The sequence below is a fragment of the Lagopus muta genome, chromosome 1 (assembly GCF_023343835.1).
Source record: "Lagopus muta isolate bLagMut1 chromosome 1, bLagMut1 primary, whole genome shotgun sequence".
NCBI classification, from domain to species: domain Eukaryota; kingdom Metazoa; phylum Chordata; class Aves; order Galliformes; family Phasianidae; genus Lagopus; species Lagopus muta.
The window spans coordinates 83,779,759-83,807,179 of NC_064433.1; the positions used below are offsets into that span (position 1 = coordinate 83,779,759).

At 40.5% G+C, this 27,421-nt stretch overlaps 1 protein-coding gene and 1 long non-coding RNA gene across 2 annotated transcripts in view; one reads left to right on the plus strand and one right to left on the minus strand.

The window, feature by feature from the left end:
- Nucleotides 1–242: 242 nt before the first annotated feature.
- DPT (dermatopontin) lies at nucleotides 243–26,020 on the plus strand. The gene is made up of 4 exons (XM_048956759.1): nucleotides 243–583; nucleotides 9,213–9,338; nucleotides 20,469–20,576; nucleotides 24,622–26,020. The coding sequence occupies exons 1-4, from the start codon at nucleotides 285–287 to the stop codon at nucleotides 24,686–24,688; spliced, it is 600 nt and encodes a 199-aa protein (XP_048812716.1). The 5' UTR covers nucleotides 243–284; the 3' UTR covers nucleotides 24,689–26,020.
- Nucleotides 10,190–27,421, minus strand: part of LOC125698445 (uncharacterized) — a 93,858-nt gene continuing 76,626 nt past the window's right edge. The window contains exons 5-6 of the long non-coding RNA XR_007379191.1: nucleotides 17,328–17,438; nucleotides 10,190–10,898 (exon numbers count right to left, since the gene is read on the minus strand). This is a non-coding gene — a long non-coding RNA (uncharacterized LOC125698445). The remainder of the gene's footprint in view (nucleotides 10,899–17,327; nucleotides 17,439–27,421) is intronic.

The window sequence follows — 27,421 nt, forward strand, 5'->3', positions numbered from 1 at the left end:
TACAACCTATATCTATCTCTAAAGTGCTAGCTCTGTGCTGAGTGCATAGATGATTTGTGGTGGTGAGACCCCTCTACTCCAAGGGCCTGTATAGTTACTGTACTTGCAGAATTCCACCTTAAAAGCAATTGGATGTGTCTGTAACTCAGGGAAGGTTTGCTAAGCAATGACACATTGCATTTGGATCTGGAAACATAACATCTGGAAGCCAAATGTTAGAAACGATATAAAAGGGCCAGCCCAACAAGCCAGTGGGGCATTTCTAAGCCAGAAAAATCCTCAGGATGGACCCTGTCCTTCTGTGGGTATTCCTGCCTCTGGTGTCAGTGGCATGGGGCCAGTATGGTGACTATGAGTACGGCCCCTATAACTATGGAGATAACGATGAGTGGGTCAATGTATACCGGCAGGGTTTCAATTTCCAGTGCCCACATGGGCAGGTAATCGTGGCCATCAGGAGTGTCTTCAGCAAGAAGGAAGGCTCCGACAGACTGTGGAACTATGCCTGCATGCCTGCAGCCCAGAGCCTCGGTGAGCCGACAGAGTGCTGGTGGGAAGAGATCAACAGGGCGGGAACTGAATGGTAGGACACTCTGACCCACCCTGGGAGGGCACAGCTCTGATACCCCATTTGGAATGCGGGTGCTCGTACATAGCAATGCCAGTGCTTAGCACTGTGATCCTAGCCAGCGGCTTCGCTTCCTGAACACATTCCTCATGATGCATGCGTGAGGGGTGAGCAGCATCTCCTCTGCCTTCTCTGTAGCAGTTTCCTTTACAAATGCTGTGCCATTTGGTCACTCACAACCTCAGCTGCATGGTGGCTTGGTCTTGCAGCTGTCATTTCAGAGCTGAGAAAACCTTCAGGGAGTGCAGGACAAAGTCGCTCTCAAAAGGCCACACAACGAATCAGTGCCTAAACTGGGGAACAAATTGTCTAGCTCCTGACTCCAACTTCCTGCTCTTATCACTGGACAAAAATTTCTCCATATCGTGCTGGCTTTTCTCTTTGTGTTTTTGTTGCTAAGCTTTTTGGCTTTAGCCCAGTGAAAGGCAGTTTTTGAGTTATGCTGGTACTACAGGAGCCAAAAATCCACACTAATGAGTGGTGATGGTGGCATATGCATGCACGATAATGATCACAGAAGATGATGTTAACTCCTTGGTGCAGTCAGTTTTGGTGCACTAGATGTTACATTTCCTATTCAGCTTTGAGGCAAAAGTGATCACATTTTGTGGCTGCAATAATACATGGAAATATGTATAGTATTTCATGTTTAGGCAGTATATACCCAATATTTAATTTTCTTCTGATTTTTTCATAAAATGTGGAATATACTTTTAAAACATTCCAAATATGAAACAACCTTTGAACAAAATGAAATGAATGCAAGGATATTTTCAAATATTGTAAATGGTTTTGCTCCAGAAATTGCAATATAATTTTTCTAGATTTCACATCATATGGGAACAGGTCAACAATAAATGCAAAGCTTCTGCTTTATAAATGAGTTACAATTTTGTCCATAATTATTCATAGTATTTCATTCACCACGTGATACATTCCTATGGCTGATGCAACTGCTGAGGACTGACCCCATACTTCACTATGGAATAAGAAAATGAAGGGTGAGGGCTGCAAAACAGGCAGAAAAAAGACCCTGTGATAATACTGGGTGACTTCATCATCGTTCTTACATTTATGCAATTTCTACTTATTGCATAGTAAATTTGCTTTAGACCTTTCTGTTGTTCAAGATAAAATTGTTTTCTTTCCAAAAATCTCTGGCAGCAATTGCTTGAGTTTGCTTCTCACAAACAGGACACTATGTAAGTCTATACAGAACATTTCCTTCTACTGTCTGGGGCCACATTTGTCATCATGCTCCGTATGCTTAGTGTGCCTAAATCCACAGCATATTATTTAAATCTTATTTCTTCTACCTCTTACTAATCTTTTCACTTTGTCCTTACATGTTTTCCTCTTGCCTTTCACCCAATCCTATCTTTCTTCCAAACATGTGTACTGTCCAACCCCTCTTTAATGTTTTTAACTCTGTTTAACTCTCTCTCCTAGCTTTTGGAACTTCATAGGCACTTCTTCCCTAGCTGGCCTTCCAGTCAATCATCCTTACATCTACTCTTCTGCTCTGTAAAGACCTCTTTCTTCTACCTATCTAGGAGGTGGAGTGAGTTGAGTGTCAAATACACCGAAGTGTTTTGGGAACACACATCTCTTTGCAAAGGTGAATTTGTGAACCTAATAATTATTTTGGCTATTTCTGTTCATCCTAGCTTTGTCTGGTTGTACTCCACAGTTTTCTGTACTACAGGGCTGAGCTGGTTGCATATTCAGCAGGAGAGGATTTGCTGCATTCAAGAGCATACCTTGCTGTTCACAGGCACTGCTGCCCAAGAATCCAGTAGGTTTATCCTGGAAGGGGGTCACAGGTGGGCCAGCAGAGAGCCAGCTTGGAGTGTCCAAGGGCAAACTTTAAACTTCAAGTTAATGTGACAACATGGATATAGCTTACAGAGCCTTTGATAATCCTACACCTACTCTCTTGGTAGTCATTACATTATTTCTCATAACAGCCTCTTTTTTCTCTCTTCCATTCTCATCTCAGTGCTCTTTGGAGCTGCTTCAAGCTCTAAGAAGATTCACTCAGTAATCAACTGGGACTACAAATATGAATCATAACCTCTATCAGTTCCTGTTTGGCCACCTCTGTTTCTGTGCTGATCTTCTGATTAACTGATGTGTTGGTGAGCCATACATCATCCTCATGTCAGTTGAGGCAGCATTCTGCTGAACTAGCTCATCTATTCCAATCCTGGGAGTAAGGACTGTAATATTTCTTCTTCAGCTCTGGTCACAGGGTAGTTTGTCTTACTACATACATCACAGCCAGGGATACTCAATGGTTTCTTCCACCAATAACCACAAAGCTAATAAGTTTTTCCCAAAGTTTAAGCTACATTTCCTTTGCTGAAATTGAGGTTTGGTTTTTTTATTCCTTGTTCTGCCTTCATGCAAAAACACACACACAAAAAACCTGATCTGTGATAAATTTATGTTTGTGGCATTTCACAGATCAGCATTTCTGACTGCCATGCTATGCACAGTAGAGACAAACCCAAGACAGGTTTCTTTAGAAAAGCCATCAAACCAAGGAAAGCTTTAGAGAGAAAACAGAGTGGGAATACAAAGCAGAAAGAGGAGAACAATCTCCAACATGCTGTTTTCTTTGGCCATCAGCGTTATGGAAAAAAAATGGCAGAAAGGATGTGGAGGGTGTTGGACTGGGAGAGCAGGGTGTATGGGAGGGCAGGAAGGATGACTGGCAGAGATAGTTTAGGTAAGTTTGCTTCCTAAACTACCATTAGGTAGTACATAAACTTCTAGGATTAAATCCATACCATTTTTCATCTTACAGATACGAAAAAAGGATTCAACAAAGAGAGGGTGATTATACAGATCCATATTAGGCATCTATCCAATCATCTATGTACTTGCACTTCTGAAGAGAGCATGTTCTTTTGTGTTTTGCTGAATAGACACAAGAAACCTGTGAATGTCTAGTAAGACTCTCAGGAATATTTGGGTAAGAGATTGGATTAGATGACCAATTTCTTTTCAGCCTTCTCAGCTCCATAAATCTATGAATGTGTTCTAGTTCAAAGTTCAATATGTGGACAAAGGCTTTGGTGAATCTGTCCCAGCAACTTAGTACTGGCTCTACTGCCTCTTCAGGCTAGCTATCTGCAAACCAAGATGCTATTCAGCTGGGAGCAAACCTGTTCCTGAATAATTTGGAAAATAATCATGTCTTGAGTATGCAAAAGTCCTCAGGATACCCTCTGGTTCTACATAGTCCTTCTAGTTATTTATTTGCTGTGACCTCACAAGGAACTGTGCCTCTTCAAACCAAATAAAGTGGATGTTTACATTTCAATTTGTACTGGAGGAGATTTGACCTTGGGTAAATATTTCACCAACTAAGAAAATGTAAGGTCTAAGCTGAAGGGACTGCTTCATTGCTTCCCTGGATACTACAGAGTTGTCTCGACAGACCAGACTTCCAGTGAAGTATTTAAGAAAAATGATTTTTCTTGGCTAAAAGTGAATATATAAAAGGACAAGGTTGAAACAAACAAGTAAACTAAAACTTGCAAGTGAAAGGCAACGTTTCCTTCCAGGAGAAAATGTTTGATTTACACATTAGAGAGATGGAACAGTGCTATATCCCCAGCATACTCCCAGTTATCCATAAGGCACAAAATAGAAAAGTTTCCAGCAAAGAGCTATTTAATGCATGTTTATTGCCTTTTTTCCTTGTTTAGACTTATGAGAAAGTGTTTGGAAGAGACTCTGAAAAAACAGATGTCTAGATTCACCCACCTCATTCCCATTCTTGCTTTTCTTTGCTTTCTTATTCCATACACAAACACACACAGGCATACACGCAGACCCTTCAAGCAGGCATACAACCCAATTTCCTATAAACTGGGTGCAAAGATAAGACTCAAGCAAAGGAAGGAAATGTCTGTAGGAGCCTCCTGTTCAGACAGGAGGCTGCTCACCCCTTTGTTCTCCATCTCTGACAGTCAAGCTGCCTTTTAAAATATTCCCATTTGCACTATCTATGCAAACATTAATTTTCCTACACTTTATGTTAAAGGGACAATGCTAGAGGCTTTTAGCACATCTGCAGTGGCCTGAGTCCAGTGGGAGCACTTGCAAAGAAGAGAGGGTCTTTAGGTGGACAGGGAGGTCTCACCAATGGCTATGAGAAAAAGATCAAGAGGGGAGTTATGAACTTGCCTTCCCTCTGAGCAGTGAGGAGAAAGGAAAGTCAGCACCTACCCAACTGATCATCTGTCTCTTATGAGGGAAATAAAAACATAGCAGAAGTTCAGAATGAGGTTTCTTTTGATATGTGGAAGCAAGTGACAGCATCTCTGCCCACCCCACAACAGATAGTAAAGACTACTTTGTAGAAGTGGCCACCGGAGACTGGCACAGGCTAATCAAATGAAGAGAAGTAGTTCCCATAGTCTGACTGTCAGTGTTTCAAGTGTCCTGAGCATGTCCTCAGCCATTTATCTCTCCCCACTCATGTGTAATAGAAGGATCATTAAATTAGCTTTCTTTATGCAACCGACCAAATTATACAGGGGAAGGACAGTCCATAAAAACCACTCAGAACAGCATGACAGGGCCTCCCTTCCAAACTGCCAGAAGTTTTGGAAACTGAAAGTAACAGGTTTTGGTGAAACGACACCAGAGGAAAACAGCGTGCCTAGTATCTTGTTAACACATGCCTCCCACACTCTAGACTCAATCTTAGAAGCTGCGTGAGGTTAGGCCAACTCTCTCCATGTGCGCTCCAGGCGGGATTGCAGAAGAAAGCATGTATTTTTATTGCCACTGCATTAGTATGTCATATCTGACATAATATACAGATCCATTCCTCTCTGATAGGTTCCAGAGAAAGAAATTAATTGTAAAAATTTTACAGAAGCCATCTGCTCTACAGCAAAAACAAACAAACAAACAAACAAACAAACAAATAAATGACTTTTGGAAGTATGTAGAACTACATTCTCAGTTTACCCTGTTATAAGGAACAAACTGCCCTTTATGCAACACAACCAGGTGTCTACTGTGCTGTGTGTCAGACTGCGTTTTTCCAGAGAGAGGCTTAACATAGACTCAAAAGTATTGCTGCAGCTTGACAGATTTACTCCTCTACATGTCACCATCTTCAGGGACAGTACATTGCTCTGGCTAATTTCTAACGTATCTGAAGGACAGAGGGTCTCAGATAAAGGTTTACAGCACAGCACTAGATGAGGCATAACACACTGCGACACAGTCTAGCAAAGAACAACAGTAAGATGCAGACATAATCAGGAAGCGTTACCACAACTGGCACTTCAGTTCAGCACAATACTGCTGCAAGCACCTGATTTGCCTTCAAGTTACTGAGTTGAGTCCAGGATCCATACACTGGCTATCAACATGTGCAAATCCTGTGGGATGGTTTAAGCAGATCTGTAGGGTGAAACAGCTTGTGCATAGGACCCAAAAGCCATACATGCATTCTGAGTAGGTTTGCTTCACATCAACTGAGTAGGTTTGCTTCAGATCAGATCTAGTCTGGCCCCATGTACATACGCAACCATGGAAGCTTTTGAATAAATCTTCTGGTTAAATCTCATCTGCAGCAAATTCAGTTTAAATGTTCCAAGATCTTTATACAATGGCAAACAGCGGTAAGCAGGGATGAATGGGAGACTTATTTTGGAAGTGCAGTCCTGATGTGAACTAAACTGCTAACATAAACACCTTCTTTGGTTGCTTGCCATGACAGAATCATACAACATTAATTATTGGCCACTTCAGAAGAAGATGTGGTGTGTGAGAGGCTTTTCACAGCAGTTGCAGCAGGCAGTGAGTGGGAAGTCTCAGCTACCATATCCTTACCTGTTACTACACAGAATGCCCTCCAAAAATAAGGCTTTGTAGTTTACTTATTCTCCACAGAAAACCCTGCAACCATTTCCAGCGAACGGGGAAATGGCAACATCCCATTCAACAGCACCTGACATCTCCTCACCAATCTGCCCACTCCTCATCTACTAGCCAGCTCACCTCCTCTTCCACCACTATCAGACCCAAAAGGCAACTTTTCACACAATCCAATTTGAGCCAACTAGAAAAATAAAACAACCCATCCATTGCCAAGTTTCATCCCACACAGTTCCAGTTGGTTTCTCATGCTTCTCTGCATTCAGTTTTCCAAAAGGTATCTTCCTCTCTTCTTAGCAGTGTCAGGACTTTGAGAGTACAGAGAACCCAGCAACATTTCCAAATTATCCTCTTTAACAAGAAGTGCTAAAGAGTAGGTCTGGTGAAAAAGGCCATTTTTTGACTTTGTCATAAATCAAAGGATCTGAATCACTGTTTTTGATTCACCTTAGGAGTTTGAAGATCTGCTGTGACACAAGTAGTTAGGATACAGAAGAAAGAAATCTTCACAGATTAAGACTTGTTTTCAGATTAGTATGTAGAGTATCTGACTAACAACGTACGTGAGGAGAAGGCTGATAGGTTGTTTCACTTGAAGCATTACTTTTGGATTGTAGGAAAGAGGCCAAATGGGAAAAGGAAGGAGAAGAAGAGATTTTATGCAAACTCACAAATAAACATTCCATTTTCTGAGAGCATTTCTTAATTTTTGGATGATTTTGAGTTGCAAATTAGGAAGATGAGAAGAAAAATCATCTTGCATTGTCTCAAAGCCAAAGAAAAGTGCTTCAATTTCACCATTATCTTTAGCTCTCTGAACCAAATATTGAGCTTGAAAAAAAGATCGCAGGATTTTATGTATATGCGACAGAAGGAGAGAGGGATAAATGAACTAGGGCTTAAAAGATCACTTCAAATGTTCCTTTGAATGTTTTTAACATACAATAGCAATGTAATTACAAGGAATGATTTATTCCCAAATACACTCTGCATCAAAGAAACTAATTTTTAAGAAGGCTACGAATGTATGTAAAGAAATGGGGAAAAAAATACTCCCACTATTACATCTATGAACAAGAGCTGTAAAATCTCCTAGGGGCACAAGGAACAGGGGAAATGACTAAATGGGAAGGGGAGAAGCAGAAGAAAATGTAAGTTTGGTTCTACTTCATAGATTAATGCAGAAAACTGCTCATTTTGCAACAGGTACAACCATTTCCCTATATTTCTGTGCATCATCTTTTCTTCTATCAGGATAACACCAATCATCTGAACCTATCCAATATGTTTACACAGAACCTTAGCCATATGTTCCCATGGCCTATGTGCCAATAAAAAACAGAACAACTTCCTACCAAAGTCCTGATGAAATCCTCTGAGAGTGAGCCAAACCACTTTACTCGGTGTGATACCATAGCAACTCAGAGTCCCCATCACTATTTCACTGCTGAGGTCTTCAGAAGAGCCTCAGAAAGCACAGCACATGTGTGGTCCCAGCAAATTGTGAGATTTGTATCAAACAAACAAACAAATGTAAATAATAATGCCCAAACAGTGCAACAGCATGGAGGGGACATACTGAAAAGAGCCATGGTTCAAAGGTGGGAGCTGAAAGAACTGGATGGGATGGGAACTGGACTGGATGACCTTAGAGATCCTATCCAACCTTGCGGATTCTATGATTGTACAAATTCATCTATGTGCTGGTCAAAGCTTATCCATTTTTCAGCTTTTGTAATCAAGACCTTGAGACTCGAGTTTTGCAAACATTACCAACTGTGAGAAAGGAAATGGAAGAAACTGAATTCAAATAATTTTCTCCAACAGGGAAGTAATGAGGATAAGAGCGTCCTTGAGAAAATGAATGCTCAACATCTGAGTTAATAAGCTGTCTGTTTTCATGCTTTGTGAGCTATTCAAACTATGGTTATCACTTCAACTACCTAGGGTATCAGTGTCCACATACTTGCAGGGTGAGCAGAAAGAGAGGTGTGTTCTTGAAGATCATGCATATTCTCCTTGAAGATATTGATTTACTTATATGACAGATTTCCTGAGTACACAGAAAACACGAAGAAATAGATTTTTCTTTTAAAAATCCCATTACAAAAAATTTTAGTCTTATAATTTTGTAAGACATGGCTTTCAATTTTCCTCTTGTGATTATTATTAATTCATCATTTCATCTCCAGCCTGTAATGTTTAGCAGTCATTGCTTTCTCCTTGAAAAACAAATTATTGAGAAAAGAAAGAAAAGAAAGTGCTGATCTTCTCATATAAAAGATCTACTAAGGATTCTTTTTGTAGAGAAGCAGTTGAGAAAACGACCCCAGTGAACTCCAGATGCTCAAATACCAACAGTTAATGGACTACTTTGAAGTAAATCTCATGATTTGTAAATGATTGAGAATGGCAACAGCAGAACAATTTCTTGCCTCGTTTACATATTGGAATGATTAAATACATAAATGCATAAAAACTGTTTTAAGTGCAATGTAATTGCTAAGACATTATTTGTTAACTATTGCTGCTTTATTATACAGTGCTAACTAAATATACAGCAAAGCCCTCAGCTCCTAACCTGAACCAAAAAAGCTGTTTTCCAAAGTGCTTAAAACCATCAAGTAATGTGAGACAGTGTTTCCTTACGAGTTCCCTTCTTGTTCCTCTTTCTTAGGTACCAGACCTGCTCAAACAATGGGTTGGTGGCTGGTTTCCAGAGTCAGTATTTTCCATCTGTGCTTGACCGTGAATGGCAATTCTACTGCTGCCGCTACAGCCGGAGGTGCCCATATTCGTGCTGGTATGTTCAAACAGAAGCCAAACCTATTAACCCTCTTCCTCAGCAGTTCCTGGAAGTGTCATTGGCCACTAATCCCATCTACATCCTTCCTTAAGAGAAACTTAACTGCATTTTATGGGGCTAAAAAATCCATTTACAGTCTGACCACAGGCTTCTTGGGGGATGTGTGACTAAGGGAAATGAATGAGAGCACTGTACAGTAGAATGCAGTAGTTAGCCCTAAATGAACAGGTCTGAGTATCAGCATCAGCCTAGCTACTCTGGAAACTATGACAGGAGTCTCCAAAGTGAAACTGCATTTCAAAAGTCACATAGCTCCTGCTTCCTGATCCAGTAATTTCACAGGAGCAGGAGCATTTCTATGCCATGCTATTCTGCTGTAATGACTGACTGTAGTGAACTTCTTTCCAGCTACCACAGAAAAAAAAATCCTCTGGCACATAGCTTTGGATTTTTGAATTTTTATAGCATACAAATTGTTCCCTCTGTCAATGCTGTTGGAAGCCCAAAGTCAAAACTGATCTTGATCATAGTCAAAACCTAATGAAAAGGTGGTCTCACCTCAACACCAAATCACAACTGGTGCAGATAATCTCACAGAGACTAAGAAAAAATGAGCGTTTTAAGTGGAGCTTCCCTGTGGCCCCAAGCGTGGTTCCTCTAAACTGAGGGGGATGCACAATAGCAGACTGCATAGAGAAAGCTCAAACTGCTCCTGTCCATTCTACGTAAAGGAACTCCTAATTTTAGGCTCCAGGGCTACTAATCCAGCTATTCTTACTGATACAAATAACAAACCCTCTGAATTTAAAAAAAAAATAAAAATAAAAAACCCAAAACAAAACACTAAAAACAGGTGAAAAAATCCATGTTTGAATCTTTGCTTCTAGAACTCAGCTTTGAAGTATATTTCCCATTGAGATGTGCACAAGCTGTTTACATGCCCGCTGGTCTTTCTTTATCTGGCTGGCTACTGGCCAAAATCAACAGCAGTGCCTTGCTTTGCAGACTTCATTCTTGCAGAGGAGGAAGATAGACATTTTCTATTTATTTTTTATTTTTAAGGATATAAAATCACAGGAACTCTATAAAAGTCTTTGAACTTTCTTCTGCTTGCTCTCCAGTTTACCCTGCCTACGGACGTTCTCCACCTCTGTATTTATTTACACAACTGCCCACACTCTTCCCTCCAAGGAAAACTAACTTTTAACCAGTTCTTCCAAACTCTCTTACTCCTCTAATATTGCCTATATTTTCAGTGAAACAACAGAAATCCTCTCTGGCTTCTTTAATTGTTGTTGACAATTCTGTAGACGTTGTCTTGACAACTTGGAACAGCTTTGTCTTGCAAATTGCCATCCAGAGTAGTGCAAGCCCAAATATAAATGTTTAGGGTTACTGATGTCTGACATTTTCATCCCAGCTGCACACAGACTCCTATACTGTCCAGTGACAGCACTTCATTTCTTTGCTTGGAAGAGTGCCTTACACAATTTGCAGCTACAAGTCTTTCCATGCAGACAAAACAGCATTTCAAAGGCAGGTGAAGTGTTTCTGCCCCTAAAAAGGGAAGAAGTCCCACATGCTTACATTTGTCAGAGTGGAGAGCTGAATATCACAGTTTAAAATCCCTGAGAAGGTTTTCACAGATCTTCACCTGATGTGTGAAAAGCTTTTGGGATGTACTGTGTTATCATGGGTTTGTTATAGAATTATTTGGCACCAGGTATTGCCAGCCTTGCTTACTCTGTGAGGGCCCAGTTTGTTCTGCTCAAGCCAGTGGTCTGTCTCGCCACTTTCATATCCCCTCTCACTTTAACAGTCTGCTGCACAGTGTCTTCTTAAGAGTCGCATTTGAAGTTACTCTTTTGAAGTTTGCATATGGCACCAAATTGGAGAGAAAAGCTGACACATTAGAGGGTGAGCACTTAGAGGGACCTGTGCAAGCTGAAGGAAGGGGCTGACATTATTATGAAATTGAACAAGTCTTGCTTATGGGAAAGAAAAGCCCCTAGTAACAATATAGACTAGGGACTGACTATTTGGAAGCTTGTTTTGGAGGACGGTAACCTGCACAGCAGCCAGCAATGGGCCCTGGCAGCTGGGAAGATCAGCAGCACCCTGGGCTGCGTTAACTGCAGAGCAGCCAGCAGTTCAAGGGAAGTGATTGTCCCACTCCAGCCAGCACTCATGAGGCCACATCTAGATACTGCATCCAGTTCTGTGGTTATCTCCTGATGTAAGAAAAACGTCAGTCAATTAGAAAAAGTCCTGCAGAGGGGAAACAAAACAGCCAAGAGATAGAGCACTAAACCTCTGTGCTGAGGAAAGGCTTGCTCACTGTGAAGAAGGAGCAGCTGCAGTGGGCCTGAAGCGCAGCTCCAGTAAGTACACACTGTTAAGAGGATGGAGTTGGGCCAGTTATCCATAGTGGGAGGACAAGACATAACTTCAAACAAGGAAGACGTAGACTGGATATAAGGAAAATATTTTCCTCTGTGAGGACAGTGAAGCGGAGGAGCAGGTGGTTTGCTGGGGCTGTGCAAGCTCCATCCTTGGAAGTTTCCAAGACCAGTCTTGAAAAAGTCTGGAGCAGCCTGGTCTGATCTGACCTCAGGGCTAACCCATCTTTGGGTGGATGCTGTACCAGACACCCCCTGAGATCTCTTTCTGCCAGACTTATCCTGTAATCCCAAACAGGAGGAGTCCACTGGCGGACTTACATCATGCACCAAAACTATCCCTTCTCTTCAAAAGTGGTCTCCTGCTCATTGTATGCTAGGAACAACACCTTTCCTGTTTTATTCCCTTTACTTTGCCCCACTAGTATCTGGGGACTGATAGAATACAAGCAACATGAACCGCAATGTGGTAGCATGAAACCCCATGCCCTGGAACTGCCTCTGCTACAGATGTGACTTGCCTGAACGGCTAAACAACTATATATAGCAACCAAACTTCCCATTTGCTAAGCTCACTCAAAAATCCACTTCCAATGACATTTCCAAGTTATCGTTAAAAACCCTCACTTATACATCACACTTCTAGTCTGTATCTTGCACTTGGTTTAAGAAACATTTGCCACGGAGACTATGTTTTTCAAACAATCCACAAAGCAGTTCAAGACTACCACAGCTAGTACCTCAAAATGTATACACATATGAAACACAATAAAAATATGCATGTGTATAGTGCATTATATATAAAAGTTTCTACTCAAGCCTATAATTATATTTATTCTTTTCCAGAAACTAGTTGTCAAAAAACAAAACAAAACAAAACAGCTGTGGAGAAACAGCTAGTCAAGTCTTGCTGACTCCTATTTCTGGGAAGCAGATTAATTACAAGCAAAGCATCTATCAGTACAGAGCTATGTGGAAAGTATGTAATGACTCCGGTACCTCATGGATCATGTGTGATGCATAGGAAAATCCATATTAAAAAAAAAAAAACAACAAACCAACAACAACGCACACAGCATAACTTCTTAGGAGCCCTGAATTTTAACTTGCAATGAATCCCTCATTGTGAAACCAGCTACAGGCAGAAAGGCATATCTCAGGAAAACTGAAATACTGAGATACAACAAAACTCCTTGCTTTAAATTAGTTCTCATCTTGGTATTTGATCTCTTCTTCCAGCTGTCTCCTTACATGTCTCTCTGGCAAATATGTATAAGCAGTAGTACAGCTGATCCTCATGTATGGTTTTTCTTGGCTCTTCTTCAGGACTATTTGTCCTTAAATGAGCTGTTTTCTAAAATGAGAGACAGTGTTTCCCCATGAATATGAGCCATACAAATGGTTTGTTAGAATTTGATCCACTTTTTACAGCTGGAATCTTCTTTGTGTCTCGAGTCCCACTGACATTTATTGAAATACTACTTTATAACTCCGTCATGCAGACTGAAATGCACTTTAAGAGTTTCCTTAGTTTACTTGGTAGTATCTATACCTCTATACTTTATAGCCCAGCACTTCTGTTTCACAACTCATCTTCTCACCATTAATTCCCAGTTTACCTGCACAGTAAGCACATACTGCAAATAAATATACTAGTCTCATAGTTTTGCACTTGCTATTTTATTTTTTCTCTACAACTACTTTATTTCCTTCCCCATCGTGCTAAGCCTTGCAACAGATTCTGCACATTTTTACCATACTGAAAATAATCAACATTCCCCACAGGAGGCAGAAAAGGTCCAATTATTTTACCTGTCTGGGGAATTTTACCACAGTAAAATAAATTGTATTCTTATTGAGACCACAAAGGAAGCAAATCCATCGCAGATACAGAGACAACATTATTAAATGGTCCCACTAGACCTCAGATTTTTCTCTTTGCCAGGAAATTGAAAGCTTGACTCCGTACTCTCTAAAGAAAACACATGTCACAGAAAAACCCCAAGTCTGCACAGATTGTTTATGACTGTTTTCCCTCTCCAAACAACCAGCAGTGCATGTGCCAGAAGGTCTGTCTGGAGCTGTGGCTGCTAGCTGTCACAGTGACGTTATCCAGGCAAACAATTACATTTTCCAAGAGCTATGAGGATTAAAGAACTTATTTGTTTTCTTGACTCAACCAGCTCCCAAAGCCATTTTCAAACTGATAAGATCCTAAGCAGGCTTACCAACATCAGAGATATAAAACTAGAAGTGAAGTCAGAACACACGTGGCAGAAAATTATGCCTCTGGACAACTCAATTCCTCTCCACTCTTTTTTACCGACTTTGTTGTCACCCCAGCAAATACAACCTTCCAGTCCAACCTCCAGTGACACCTTCCACGGGTATTACAGAAGAAGCTGGCTAATGCTATTTCAAACATGTTTTTCTTGAGAAATGGGCAGAAGGTGCCCTGATGTACATGATGAATTACACAAGTAACATCTGAAAAGGTATGGCTATTCATGGGATACTCCTTGTCCCCAAAGGTCAGAAAGTTAATGTTAAAGCTTGTGCTTTCCTATTGAAATGAAAGAGCTTCTTCTTTTGGCCGTAGCTTTGTTGGGAGAGTTCAGCAAGGAAGAGGAAAAAGAGGGTTAAAGAGCAGTCATTCATCTTGTTAGTGTTGTAGTTGCACAAGAAGAGAAAAGGCCAATGCACTCCCTAACAATGTAATTACTAGCAGGGAATAACTATATTCAACAGCTGGAGCAGGAAACCATGAGCTGTACCACTGACTGTCTTTGATATTTTAAAAGACTCATTTCTTTTGTCCAATTCATATCTGAAGGCAAGGCATGTCCAAAGTTCCCACTTACTTCCGTAAAGGGAGGCACATACAACAGTAGAGGCCTCAGTGTGACTAGATTTTCTTATCAGCGAAAAACAGATTCATGATAACTATCTCTGAAGTCAATTGTTAAAAGAGTGCTAAGGATCACTTTAGCTTAGCACAAAACATTCTTCTCAGTGCTAACTGCATAACCCTGTTTCCTATTAATCCCTAACACAGTAATTCTTCACCATGGAAAATAAACAACATTACTACTTTCAGACTGAAGTAATAACAACAGTAATCCCATAACAGATCCTGCCTTTATTTTTCTGTTTTTTGGGGGGATTTTTTTTTTTTTTGGGGGGGGGGGGGGGTAGAGGGGGGAAAGGAGGGTCTTGCTTTAGGCAACATTTACAGGATTATAGTAAAGTATATCAGAAAAACTTGGGTATGGGGGTGGGGTGTGCAAACCAGTCCAAAGAGATACAAACCTATACCAATACTTTCCTGACAGGTTTTCTTGCCTTCCCCTGTACATATGTTGCATTCACTTATGTCCCTTCACAGAAGCTTATATTTCCCAGCTTTTAATGCAGAACTTCTGTTTCCTGCTCTCAACAGTGCCATAACTGCTTCAAGTGTCTTGCATTCAAACATCTTACAATGAGTACTATTGAAGTGGATTTGCAAAGCAGAATCACAGAATGGTTTGAGTTGGAAGGGACCTTTAAGATCATGTAGTTCCAACCCCGTGCTATAGAGAGGGATACCTCCCTATAGACTAGGTTGCTCAGAGCCCCATCCTGCCTGGCCTTGAATGCCTCCAGAGAGGGGTAATTCACAGCCTTTAAGGTGCCACAAGCACCACCATTTGGTCATAGAGGCCTCAGATCAACCCAAACAGCAGTAGCCCTTTTGTCTCAGCACCTGGCAATTCTCAGGCTACTTTGTGTTTCCCTAGTCCTTTTTTTTTTTTTTGCTAGGAGATCAATGCTAGAAGTGGTTATAGGGCCCTCACGCAGGCTGATGATTGTTCACAAGAAGGCCTGGTCCTTGCTCTTCCAGACTTCTTTTGGCAGATAAAGCCTCCCAAAAGGGGAAAAGGTACCTCCTCCTTGATTTTTGAATCCTCTCATGTATAAACCATAAATTGCCATGCGTAGCTCACAAATGCTACCATGTTTGTGAACTAATTCTCCCTTTCAAGACAAAGAAATCAAGTATAAGATATATCTATGCATTAAAAACTAGATTATGATCTCTCAGGGGAGATAAATTTTGTGAGATTTCAAAAAGAGACACAGACCTGTTGGAGCACATCCAGAGGAGGGTCACAGAAATGATCCAAGGGATGGAACACCTCTCCTACAAAGATAGGTTGAGAGAGCTGGGGCTGCTCAGCCTGGAGAAGAGAAGGCTCCAATGTGTGACTTGATAGCAGCCTTTCAGTATCTAAAGGGGAGCTACAGAAAATGGACAGACTCTTTAGCAGGGTCTGCAGTGACAGAACGAGGAGAAATGGTTTCAAGCTTAAAGAGGGTAGATTTAGGTTGGATATAAGGAAAAATCTATCACAGCGAGGCTGGTGAGGCACTGGAACAGGTTGCCCAGAGATGTGCTGGATGCCCTGGAGACTTTCAAAGCGAGTCTGGGTCAGGTCCTGGGTAACCTGATCTAGCTGTGGATGACCCTGTTCATTGCAGGGGAGTTGTACTAGATCACCTTTAAAGGTCCCTTCCAACTCAAAGGATTCTGTGATTCTGTAAAAAACGGGTAAAATAGAGAAGGGTTACTCAGCAGAGCCCTGCTGTGTGGATAACGAATTGCATTTTCCCTCCAAAGGATACTGCACTATCCAGATGACCTTGGGTTAGACTGGCTTAAGGGAATAATTCCATAAATGAGTACAGAAAACATCAAATCAAAAGAATCAGACAAATCACACAGACACAAGTGAACTTGAATTTTGCTTTCATAGCACTAACTTTTCCATGCAAAATGAATGGAGTTGGTAGGCATCTGTCCATGTAACAAGAACATCTTCAGAATAGTTCAAGTCCTCTTAATATTATTATTATTTTGTAATTGCAAATTTGCTTTTTGAATTTATCTTAGTAGAGTTGCCAATGAGTGGCTCAACAGAGGTGTGGAGCTGTTAGCATAGAGAAAGGGGGAAAAGGTAATAGGAACAAAGAAAAGAGAGGAAAGCCTCCCTGCTGTACCCATTTACTTCATAATAACACTGATTGCACTGACGGCTTCTGTAAAATGTTTGTAAGACACTTCACAGTTATTCGCCAGTTTGTCATCAGATTTAATTTTAAAATGGAAAGATCATTAAACAAGTTAAAAGGACTGACTCTCAGTTACTAATTTCTGCCTCTGAGTAGAGCTGAAGTAGCTTTTTAACCTTGTGTTTTTCTGAGTCTGGTCTGCCCAGCACATACTGCTGGTCAAGATTACAGAACATTTTCCTTGCTGAATGCCAAACAGATGTTATGAAACACATTTGGTAGAACATATATAAACACACATCTTAGTTTCTTCTCAAAATAATAGCCCAAACAAGCCCAAAACTCTGAAATTGATGTAGGAATGTGAAATGAAATCCTAGTCCATACCTGGTTCTTATGTTGTATTCTAAAAATCTTCTGTGACCCATGAATCTTGGAGGATGCACTCTCAGGCACTCAAGCTACAAATTAGTAAACTATATATGGAGGATCTCCTCTAGTATAGGCAAGCAGTTATGTTACTGAACTTTCTTACCTCTAATGACAGTGCTCACATCTGCCTTTTGGGAATGATCTCACAGGTCCCAAACAGCATCCATTGAAACTGTGCTAGTTTGGTGCTCACTGATTGAGATAAAGACAGTTCCTACAAGGAAAAAAAAACAACAAAAAGAACTTTTTTTTAAAAAAAGCCAAAAAAGAGTAACAACAAAAAGAGTACACAAAAAAGTGATGCACAATGCACTTCTTCACCTCTTGCTGACCAATGCCCAGCCAGTCTCTGAGCAGTGGCAGCCCCTCCCTACTCCTCTTCCAAGCAGCTCCCCCAGTTTTATTGTTCAGCACGATGCCACATGTTTGAGGCATCCCTTTGGCCACCTAGGTCTGTTGTCCTGGTTCAGTCCCCTCTCAGCTCCTTCTGCACTCCCAGCTCCTTGCTGTGGGGCAGCCAGCATGAAAAACTAAGTGTGTAAGCACTGCTCTGCAACAGCTAAAACACTGGTGTGCTACTAACATTATTCTCATCCAACATTATTATCAATTCTAAATGCACCGAGCTACTAGGAAGAAAATTAACTCTATCCCAGTCGAAAACTAGGAAAGACAGAGATTGTTCTTTGAATTTACAAGCCTAGTCAATCAAATTACAGTGCTCAGAAACATTCTCTAGTATTGTTAAATTTACTAGTATAGTTGAAGTCCCTGTTTCTTGTTCTCTGGTTATGGATCCAGAAACATGCTTGAGTTCCCAGATTCAGACTCATAGCTTCACTCATGCATGCAAAGAAATACACTGAAAAAAATATGGGTAGCAAAGGTCAGGCTTCGTGAATTGTATTAGAGCTCTAGACACAGAGTGCAGAGCCCCAAAAGCAGCTGTTGGACAAATGGAGGTTATTGGCAAGTTGGCTATACCAAGGGATCGGCTTATGCTCAGGTTAAGGTTCTTAACTGGGGAGGTGTATCAGAGATTCAAGTCACAGACTGTCTAGGCAAAAAAAAAAAAAAAAAAAAAAAGTATTCAAATCTGTGCTGTAAACTGTCTGACCTTGACGAATACAAACACATGGGAGCATGAGAGGAAATGTCCTGAAAGCAAAAATGATTCTGTCAGCTGAGAGAATCAGCCTCCAGTCAAAACAGTGGATTAATTATGTTTGCCATGATTTGGAAACACATTAAGGTGACAATCTTTAGTCTAGGAAAAAACTACCAGCTAAGTGATGAGAAGCCATGATAAGCAGTTTTGTAATATTTTGTAATTATTCTTTGTCCAGGTTTGAGTCATTTCCCCTAAAATCCACAGTGATCTCATTTCAGACTTTCAGAGCTGCAATATTCAGTCCAGCTCCCATGATTTTCCCACCTGCAGAGCCTACTGATGACTCTGATGAATCTATTCATCTGTCCTAAAAATTGCTGGCATACACATTTTCTTCTCCCAGACTGCAGTAGCTGCCTCCATGACCCGTGAAATACTGCAGCTCTTTTCTTATCAACAGCACAATGCTGCATGGGCTGCACAAACCTCCAGCCCTTGGTCACAGCTTTGACAATGAACACCATGTCCAGCCCTGATCTGCTTCCCACACACGTTTGGTGTTTCTTGTACCACAGCCTATACTTTCACTGATGGCTGTCATGGCCAAAAGGCAAAAGGCATGAGAATGGGAGTTCAAAGAAGTGGACTGTTGAAACTTAGGACCTTGTATGGATATACCAGAGTTTGATGTTTAGTCCAGTTTTTCATTTGGTAAGGAATAGTGAATTGTTAGGAATGATGTCATGATTTTCTTCCATTTTGAAAAGCTATGAAAATGACCCAGAATTAAGTCAGTTCTACTTTGCAAAGATTTAAAAAGCATAAGACGGGGAAAACAAAGTGATCAAAAATCCATTTAAAATACACAGAGAGAGATGGCAACTTCAAAGAATTTGTTTTTGTTATTGGAAGTATGTCTATGAAAATGCAATCTGACAGAATATCTTCCAAAGCCAGCCACTTTTCAGGTAAACTTTCAATTTCTGAGAATTCCAACAGTTAGTGGTTTGGGCCTGAAATACCAGTAAAGCACCTAATTTTAAAAAATTAAAATCATCCCAATAATCACATTCCTAGCAAGTAAACTATTTAATCTTGTGCTCATATTCTGCTGATTTAAAAATATGAAAACACAAATGACTGTTTGGCTGGGGTGTGCTAGGTTCACCTTCAAGCATTGTTCCAGTATACTGCTGCTGGGCTGAATGAAGTCAGAACACTGGCTGTCGGGATTTCTGTACAGGCATCCTAACTCTTTCAGTCTTCACAGGAGGGCAGCCAGCCATTTCAAACGGGACAGCGTTTCCCTTACAGACCTGATTCTCCCTGTGCCACTCTGGAGCAAAGCTGATCCAACACCACCACCAACTCTCACGTTAAATGGTGTAATGTAGGAGAAGATTGAGCACCCGGTTTCCATTCCTGATCTCTAACATAATGTTGGCATAAATTACTGGTCGAGGTCCCAGCCCCTCCCAACATCTGTTCATTAATGTGTAACGTCTGCAAAATCAAGTACAGAATTACTTTTGCATTTCCCAAGGAAGCAGCAATCATAATTTGTTTAATAAGTACATAAGCACTTTGAGCTTCTAAGAGAAAATACACTGAGAAAATGCTGTCCACGTCAATGTTTTTACATCACAAGATAGACAGAAAATTGAAAGAACAAAGAAGAATGGATTAATTGCTATATTCCTTAACTATAATTCAAAAATGGATAAATGCTTATAGTTGTTTGGCGCGGCAACATTTACAGAACATTACAGCAGCTACCCAAGCAGACTGATAAAAGGAAAATCCCTGCAGTAAAAATCTAATTAGTAGACAAGCTTTAAATTCTTGCTAGGGCTGCTTCTATCCTACAACTACATATATATGTATGTACACAAACAATATTCCAAGCTGCTCTAAACAATTATAATATTTTAGTACATTTGTTCAGAAAGCTACAAAAATTAACTGTGTAGAAGAGAAAAGCAGCCTTACAAGTAAAACTGCATCTTGTAGTTCTGTTAAGAAACTAAAACGTTCAAAGCAACTGGAAAATAAACTACTTGAGTTGCATTCAGTCAACTGGACTTTTCTATAAGATTGTGAATTGCTTTATCCTCTTTTTTCCTTCACATAAAGGTTAACAACAGAATACCCGGGGCACTATGGAGAAGATATGGACATGATGATGTACACTTATGACTACTACATCCGTGGGGCAACAACAACTTTCTCTGCTGTGGACAGGTTTGTTTTTCATCTATTTCACTAGGAAAAAAAAAAGAAGTGACAGATCTTCCTTTCCTACTTCCCCTAGACAGTGCATGGCTACACATCATCTGCTGTGATACTTAGCATTAGGCTGCTACTTTTGAGGACCTAAATCCACAGTGCATGAGGCTAATAGTCCAGGGCTGTGTGTCAGGAGAAGCGGACCTTCATAGACAAGGGATCATCTGTCTTGTCCATTTGAGTAATGAAATATATGGTAATGGTTACATCTGAGCTCTGTAAAGTACAACACATCTTCAAAATTGTTACTTACCTATTTCAAGCTAGTATCTATTTTAACCCAGTAAATCCTCAGACTGGAAAAGTCTGGCCTTTCAGTGGATGAGGGACTCATTTTGGCCCACCCTTCTTTGAAGAGAAGCAGAGATTCTGCCAGCATGCAAAGACAAGATCACACCGCAATGCGAATGCTGTAACTTGCCCTTATCCACTGTAACACATTTCTAGCAGATATGAGCTCACACCAGGAATTACTGTTAATGTGATACACGTGAATCCCCTTCCAGAAAATGAGTTTACTAATTTTCCTTGATCAGATCTGGCCATTACTTGTCATGTACTATTCCTCTTGAGCAAGGCTAGTGACGCTACAGTCGTGCAAATGAGCACGTGATTGCTCTGCTCGGTTAAAAAGATACCCCCCTCCCTCTCTACTATGCACAATTACAAAGTTCTAGAATTTGAACCAAACATAAACTCAACAGTGCTGTCTGGTTTTAGTGAGTGTAAGCAGTCACAGAAATCTGACTGTGGAAGACTGCTCTTGATTCCTTCATCTCGAGCTGATCTTTAATTCATCAGTTCTTTGAGCTATTTCTCTGCTGTTGGTTTTTAATCATTCCAGTCCTCTTAAGTCCAGTATATTAAAGTATTTGCTATCCTACACAATGCAGACACAAGACAAGGCACACCTCCCTGGCCCACTGTTGCCAAGCCTAGCTAAAGGAGCAGAGAGAGAGAGAAAAATGGGAATTCAAACACACCGACATTTCAGGCTGTCTCTAATTACACCCAGAGGAGCCAAGATGCTTTTGTCACTGGGATACTTTCAGCTTGACAGAGTTCTTCTCAGAGATCCCCTGAGAAAAAGGATTTCCTATAATAAGAAAGCCTTTCCAGAAATGATAACACACCATCAAACTGCTCCAGATCCATAGACATACTTTGCAGACTAATATTTGTTGCTCTATTTATTAGCAAGTTGAACCGATGTCTGTAATCTATTCTTACAAGTAGAAGAGTAACTTTCACAGTTAGCTGACATAAAAGTATCTCTGCATCCTTTTAGATAAAAGACTGTAAGGAACACCTTGTAAGACTGCAAGGGACACCTCTACTCTGCTTTTGGGGTTTTTTTTCCTCATAAATATTTCCCAGTGCTATTCCTAATCCTGTTTTCCCAAGTGCCCTTGTAGAGAGCAGGACAGATAACACAGTGTGCTCTCCAGTAACTGGATTCCAGTCACCCTCAATTGGGGACAAGGGCAACATCAGGAGTCATAAAGACAAAGTTGGAAAAGAGCAGCTGAGGGAACCTTTGCCTCTGAGCAGATTTCTGCCTGTGACTTTTGAAGGCTGTACACTGTGGGCTGGCAGTGTGGGACTGACCAAGAGCAGAGGCAGCACCACAGGGATGTCAGGAGACACATCTCCACACGTTGTGGGACCACAGGACCTGAAAGAGGGAATAGCCACCAGCACCTCTGTTCTGCCACTGCAGTGACAATAGAGAAGAACATAAAAGGGTAGCAAGTGAAAACTATAAAAAACACGTTTTACAAATGCAATCTAAGAAGGTTTTTTTTTTGAGCTAATGTGCTCTCAGAGATCTCAGAATGCCTAAAACTAACTTGTTCTGCCTAGTCCTGCTACATCAGTTTGCAGTTCACATTCACCTAGTGGTTTAATTGGTGACTCTCTCAAAGCTCAGCACAGTTCGCCGTTCCATAGTTATTTACAACTGAGTAAGGCAGAATAAGAACAACAAAAAAAACCTTCTCCCAGTCCCAGCCTGTCAGAAGCAGACATGTGCAGCTTGTCAGTGTAAGCACACTGTAAATTTTGAGATTGCTTTTTATCTTCAGGCACATTAAAGTTGTGCTCGTGCTATTTACCCCCTGTCAGGGAATGTTCTTGAGCTAACAAGAAGCACAAAAAAACGCCTTTGAAGATATTTTTGTGTAAGCTTTCCTCATCACTTCAAACAGCAGGTATTTTTAGATATAAATATATATATTTTTTTTTTTTTAAGAAAAAAATGACTATACCTCTGCTTTTGAGCTAAAAGTCTCTCTGACAATAGGTGCTACTTTAGCAGACCATCATTACGATCCATAAAATCCTATTAATCCATGGGTTATCTTTTCTGTTTTTGTATATCTGGGTAACTCAGTGACTGTGTTTTTGAAAAGCACACAAACAATCCAAACAAAATCTTCCTAAAATGAACCTAAAAATTTATTTTGCATTACCAAAGTAACCTTTGATAAGTCTTATGAAAAAAAAAAAAAAAAAAAAAAAGACAAAAATCTATCAAGGAAAGACTTTCAAACAAACAAAAAAGAACTTGCTGATGAGTCTGAGAAAAACCCAATTCCAAATGGCACTCAGCATTAATCTCTGAATCAGCATAGTAAAATTTTCAATTAGAAAAAGCTGAGCAAGTGAAGAAAAAGCAAGAAAAAGCTGAAATGAGAGGCTTTATGCTCATATAGAGCTGAAGAGTCAAATGAATCCTATTGCATGACACACTCACCCAGGCATTGGAACCACTGAGCAGCAGCCCTTATAACATCTGGCCTTGTGTCTGCACATCACCTAGTAGCAATGGGTTCTTCACCAGTCTCCTCACCACTTGGAGCTGGCCACCAGAAAGCTGGGTCTGTGCAGGGCTCTTGTAAAGAAAGCTCCTGTTGAACTCATCTGGATGCACTGCCCATTCCATGTGTCAGGTTTACAAGACCATCACTAGCAGAACCCAAACATTCAGAAACCTTTTGGTGCAAACCTATTACCAGTTTAAAAGACTGCTGCTATTTTTAAGGACTGTGCTTTAGACCAAAACGCCCCAATAAGACTGTACTAAGCAGCCTAAATTGATCATTTGCACTGTGTATGCTCCACAGAAGGTTAGTATTTGACCCTCTAAACTCACGCCTTTTTGTCAAGAGAAATATAATGAACAATAAGCTAGGGTGGAAATCTGCAGCCTGCTATTTGGTACCAAATCACTGGCCCCCACTGTTGAATCCTCCTGTGCCAGCCATGCTTCTAACAATTGTTGGTAGATATTCTATCACTTCACTGAGCAAAACCAGACATTAAGTTACTCACAAACCAGTAAAAGCTCGTTTTACACTTGTAAATGTTTTCTGTCTCACATGTGACTTGGGAGATCAAGAATGAGAAGAAAGTTTAATTTCTCTTGTTATTGACTCCCTCCTACCTTTCACACAGATTACTAGCTAGAAGACGGGAAAGAGGGAAAGAAGAGGGAAAGAAGAGGGAAAGAGAAAAATACAGAGTGTACAACTTTCCTCTTAGAAACAGCTTGAAACTCACCTATTTTACTTCATTCAGACTCTGGAGCAATGGATCGTACTTCAGTAACTTCTGACAGAACCATCCTTTTCCACTTGAACACCGATTTAAAGTTAATTTAGGACTGATCATTATCAATAGTCATTGTCTTCTGAAGGATATTCAGAGACCTGATTGGACTAGATGATCTCAGTGGTTTTTCAAACCTTAATGATTCTATGATTATTCAGAGAGCTGATTTTCTTATTCTGTAGAGGAGTGGGAAAGATTTGTAACTAGCAGTTATATTCAATCTCCTTCTACTCTATAAAAACACGAAGCACTCAGAAGAAAGACAGCTAATGGTAGATAAATGTTTTTGTTGCCACCATACCTTATGTAAAGTTGTTCTTACTCATACAGTGTTATACTCTGCAGTTGCCATTGCCATCTCACATCTGTTCTTTCTTCTCTCATGCAGGGATCGTCAGTGGAAATTCATTGTCTGCAGGATGACAGAGTATGACTGCCCATTCCAGAATGTTTAAAAATATTGAGTATACCCAAACTGGAAAGCTTGAGGATGGACAAGATGTGATGAGAGTCAGTGATTATGGGTGAAAGGCAATTAGGCTCACAAAAAATGTAGCACTCATCAGCTGTCTGTTGAATAATACAATTCTTCTCTCTGGAGCTATTCAATAAATTGCCACCCCACATGCTTGCAGCAGAAGTTTTGGAGGACTCCTTTGAGCTGCACTGACAGTTGTATCCCCCAACTAATACTGCTTAGGACACACACATGTTAATGCTACACAAATCTATGTTAATATCCTTTTTTTATATATATCCATATATAGCCATTCTCAACACATAGAACTTTTTTCACATAGCAACTTTATATAAATTGCTTTCCAGCAAAGTCACTCCAAATGAAGTGGAGTGAAGGATACTATAAACTTTCCAGAAAGCAGTAATCTTTCCTGCCTTCTACTTCCTACTTGGAACCAACCCAATGATCTCTACTAGCTTCTCAGTGTTTAGTAGCTAAAAGTGTGCAGAAAGCAGTACCAGCAGATCTTTGACAAAACACATTTGGGGTTACAGCCTCCAGCAAAACTTCAATGCTACAAATGTCTTCCTACCATGGCGAAATTCCAGGTATTTAAAATTGGAAGATGTCACTAGCTGCTTAAAATCAGTGCAGATCCATCAATAAAAACAAAAGCTTAACCTAGCTTTACTGAGAGTAATTTATATTGTCCTAAAAATTGTCAATGACATAACTAATTGGGAGATCTTTTCTGGGTAAACCCAGGAATAGGTCAGGCCAAGCCACTCTCTCGAAAAATATGCATACTGTATTTGTCTACTTTTCATATGGACTGGGTTTCCACCGTGGGGCCTGAACACCTTTGGTAACATATTCTCGGCTTAGAATAGACAAATAAAGTTAACGATCTGGATGACCTCAGTTCCTCTGCGTATATCATTTCATGCAAAGAATGAGCTGACCATGTTTTCAAAGCTGCTCAGCAGTTGTGCAGCAGTATTCCAACAAGAAAGACTGTTAGCTCTTCCAGGAAGATCCAAAGTAGGATTTTTGCTTTGGAACATAATTTAGGGTTCAGTTTCTTGGCTCATTGATTCAGTGACAAACTTAGCAGTTTCAGCAGCACTGGCTCAAGAGCCATGATGATGCCAGCTATCAACTTAAGATTATAAGCTTCATAAGAAACGGTGTCAGACAGTCAGTTTCCAAGCTCCAGGCACTTTTAACATATTTACTAGCATACTCTCAAATGTGAGCATTAAAACTACACTTGTCCAATAAATGAATAATAGATTTGGCATTGCTATAGCCTCGTTTTTCTTTCAATTTCACTTTTTCTACAACAACTTACTCATTTGCATACAAAGAAACTGTCATTCTCAGAGACTGTGATGGTAATTAGGGAGTTTTTATGAGAGCCAGTTTCTGAGACAAGCAAGTAACAAAATAAAAGAGAAATTGAAAGGACGAGAGAAGCTGGAGAAGATTGTTAGCTGGTAGACAGGCAAAGGAAATCATGAGATGAGCACAAGAGGAGAAGGTACTCATGCAAAGAAGCTGATAGAAAAGGACAGGCACTATATCTAGGCACATTTGTGGGAACACCTGCCCTACGGATGGCAGTATATAGTACATCCTTCTCCTGCTACAATCTTTACTTAAGCTGCTCTCGATTCTGTGTGCACACTACGGGTTCATGGAGTCCTCTGAGGTGACAGTGTAAGATCAGCTAAGAATCACAGAATCATAGAATTGGAAGGGACCCACAAGGACCATCGAATATAACTCCTGGTTCCACATAAGCCTCACATAAGTTCCACCTCAAATCCAAACCCAAAGTATGAGAACGTTGTCCAAACGTTCCTTGTATTTTGTTTTTCTCTAGTTTCTGCTAAATATTTTGTCCAGAAAGGTAGCATGATACTGTACTGAAACAGTACTGAAAGCTCTGCTTTCAATCCAAAAAATCACACCCACTGGCATCCTTTGGTCAACTAGGTGGGTAACCCTGTCATAAAAAGAGATTAAGTTCATTAAATAGGACTTTCCCCTTGTGACCAATGTCTGCATTGTTTTTCAGCTGTTTGTCAAAAACTCCCAGGATAACCTTCCCCAGAAAATTGCCAGGTACCGAAGTGAGACTGGCAGGCCTATAGTTACCACAGTCTTCTTGCCCTTCACAGTTTTCTTGCCCTTCCTAAAAACTGGAATGTTTGCCAGCTTCCAGTTGATAGGGACCTTTACAGATTCCCACAGCCATTGAAAAATTATTGAGAGAGGTCTCAGAATGACATTAGCCAGCTCTTTGAGTACTTGGGATGAATCTCATTGGGCTCCATTGACTTGTATGCATCTAGCTAGAGCAGCAAATCCCACACAAGTTTGAGGTTGGCTGGGAGTTTACTGTTACCACAGTCATGGTCCTTCAACTCAGGACACTGAGGGCCCCAGATTCATAATGCTATAGAATAAGCACCTCTGGTCCCTTGTCCACTGAAACTGTAGTGTCATGTTGTCCCATTTGCCACCTTTCTCCCTCATCTGTCCCAGTCACTTCCTTCCACCCATGCTCTATTCCCAGCTCCACCCTAGCAGTGCATCTGTGTGGGATACATTTCACAGGACTCCTCTTCAGAAAGTTAAGTAATTCTCAGATGCGGGAATCTGTGGGTGGGAAACAAAATGTATCTCAAGTGAAGGCAGAAATGGGATGTGGACAAAAAAAAAA

Bases quoted from the DNA above. Each gene is read 5' to 3' on its own strand.
- DPT (XM_048956759.1), top strand. From the start codon at position 285: ATGGACCCTGTCCTTCTGTGGGTATTCCTGCCTCTGGTGTCAGTGGCA. The intron at 584-9,212 runs GTAGGACACTCT...CCTCTTTCTTAG, and splicing joins AACAGGGCGGGAACTGAATG to GTACCAGACCTGCTCAAACA. The intron at 20,577-24,621 runs GTTTGTTTTTCA...TCTCTCATGCAG, and splicing joins ACTTTCTCTGCTGTGGACAG to GGATCGTCAGTGGAAATTCA.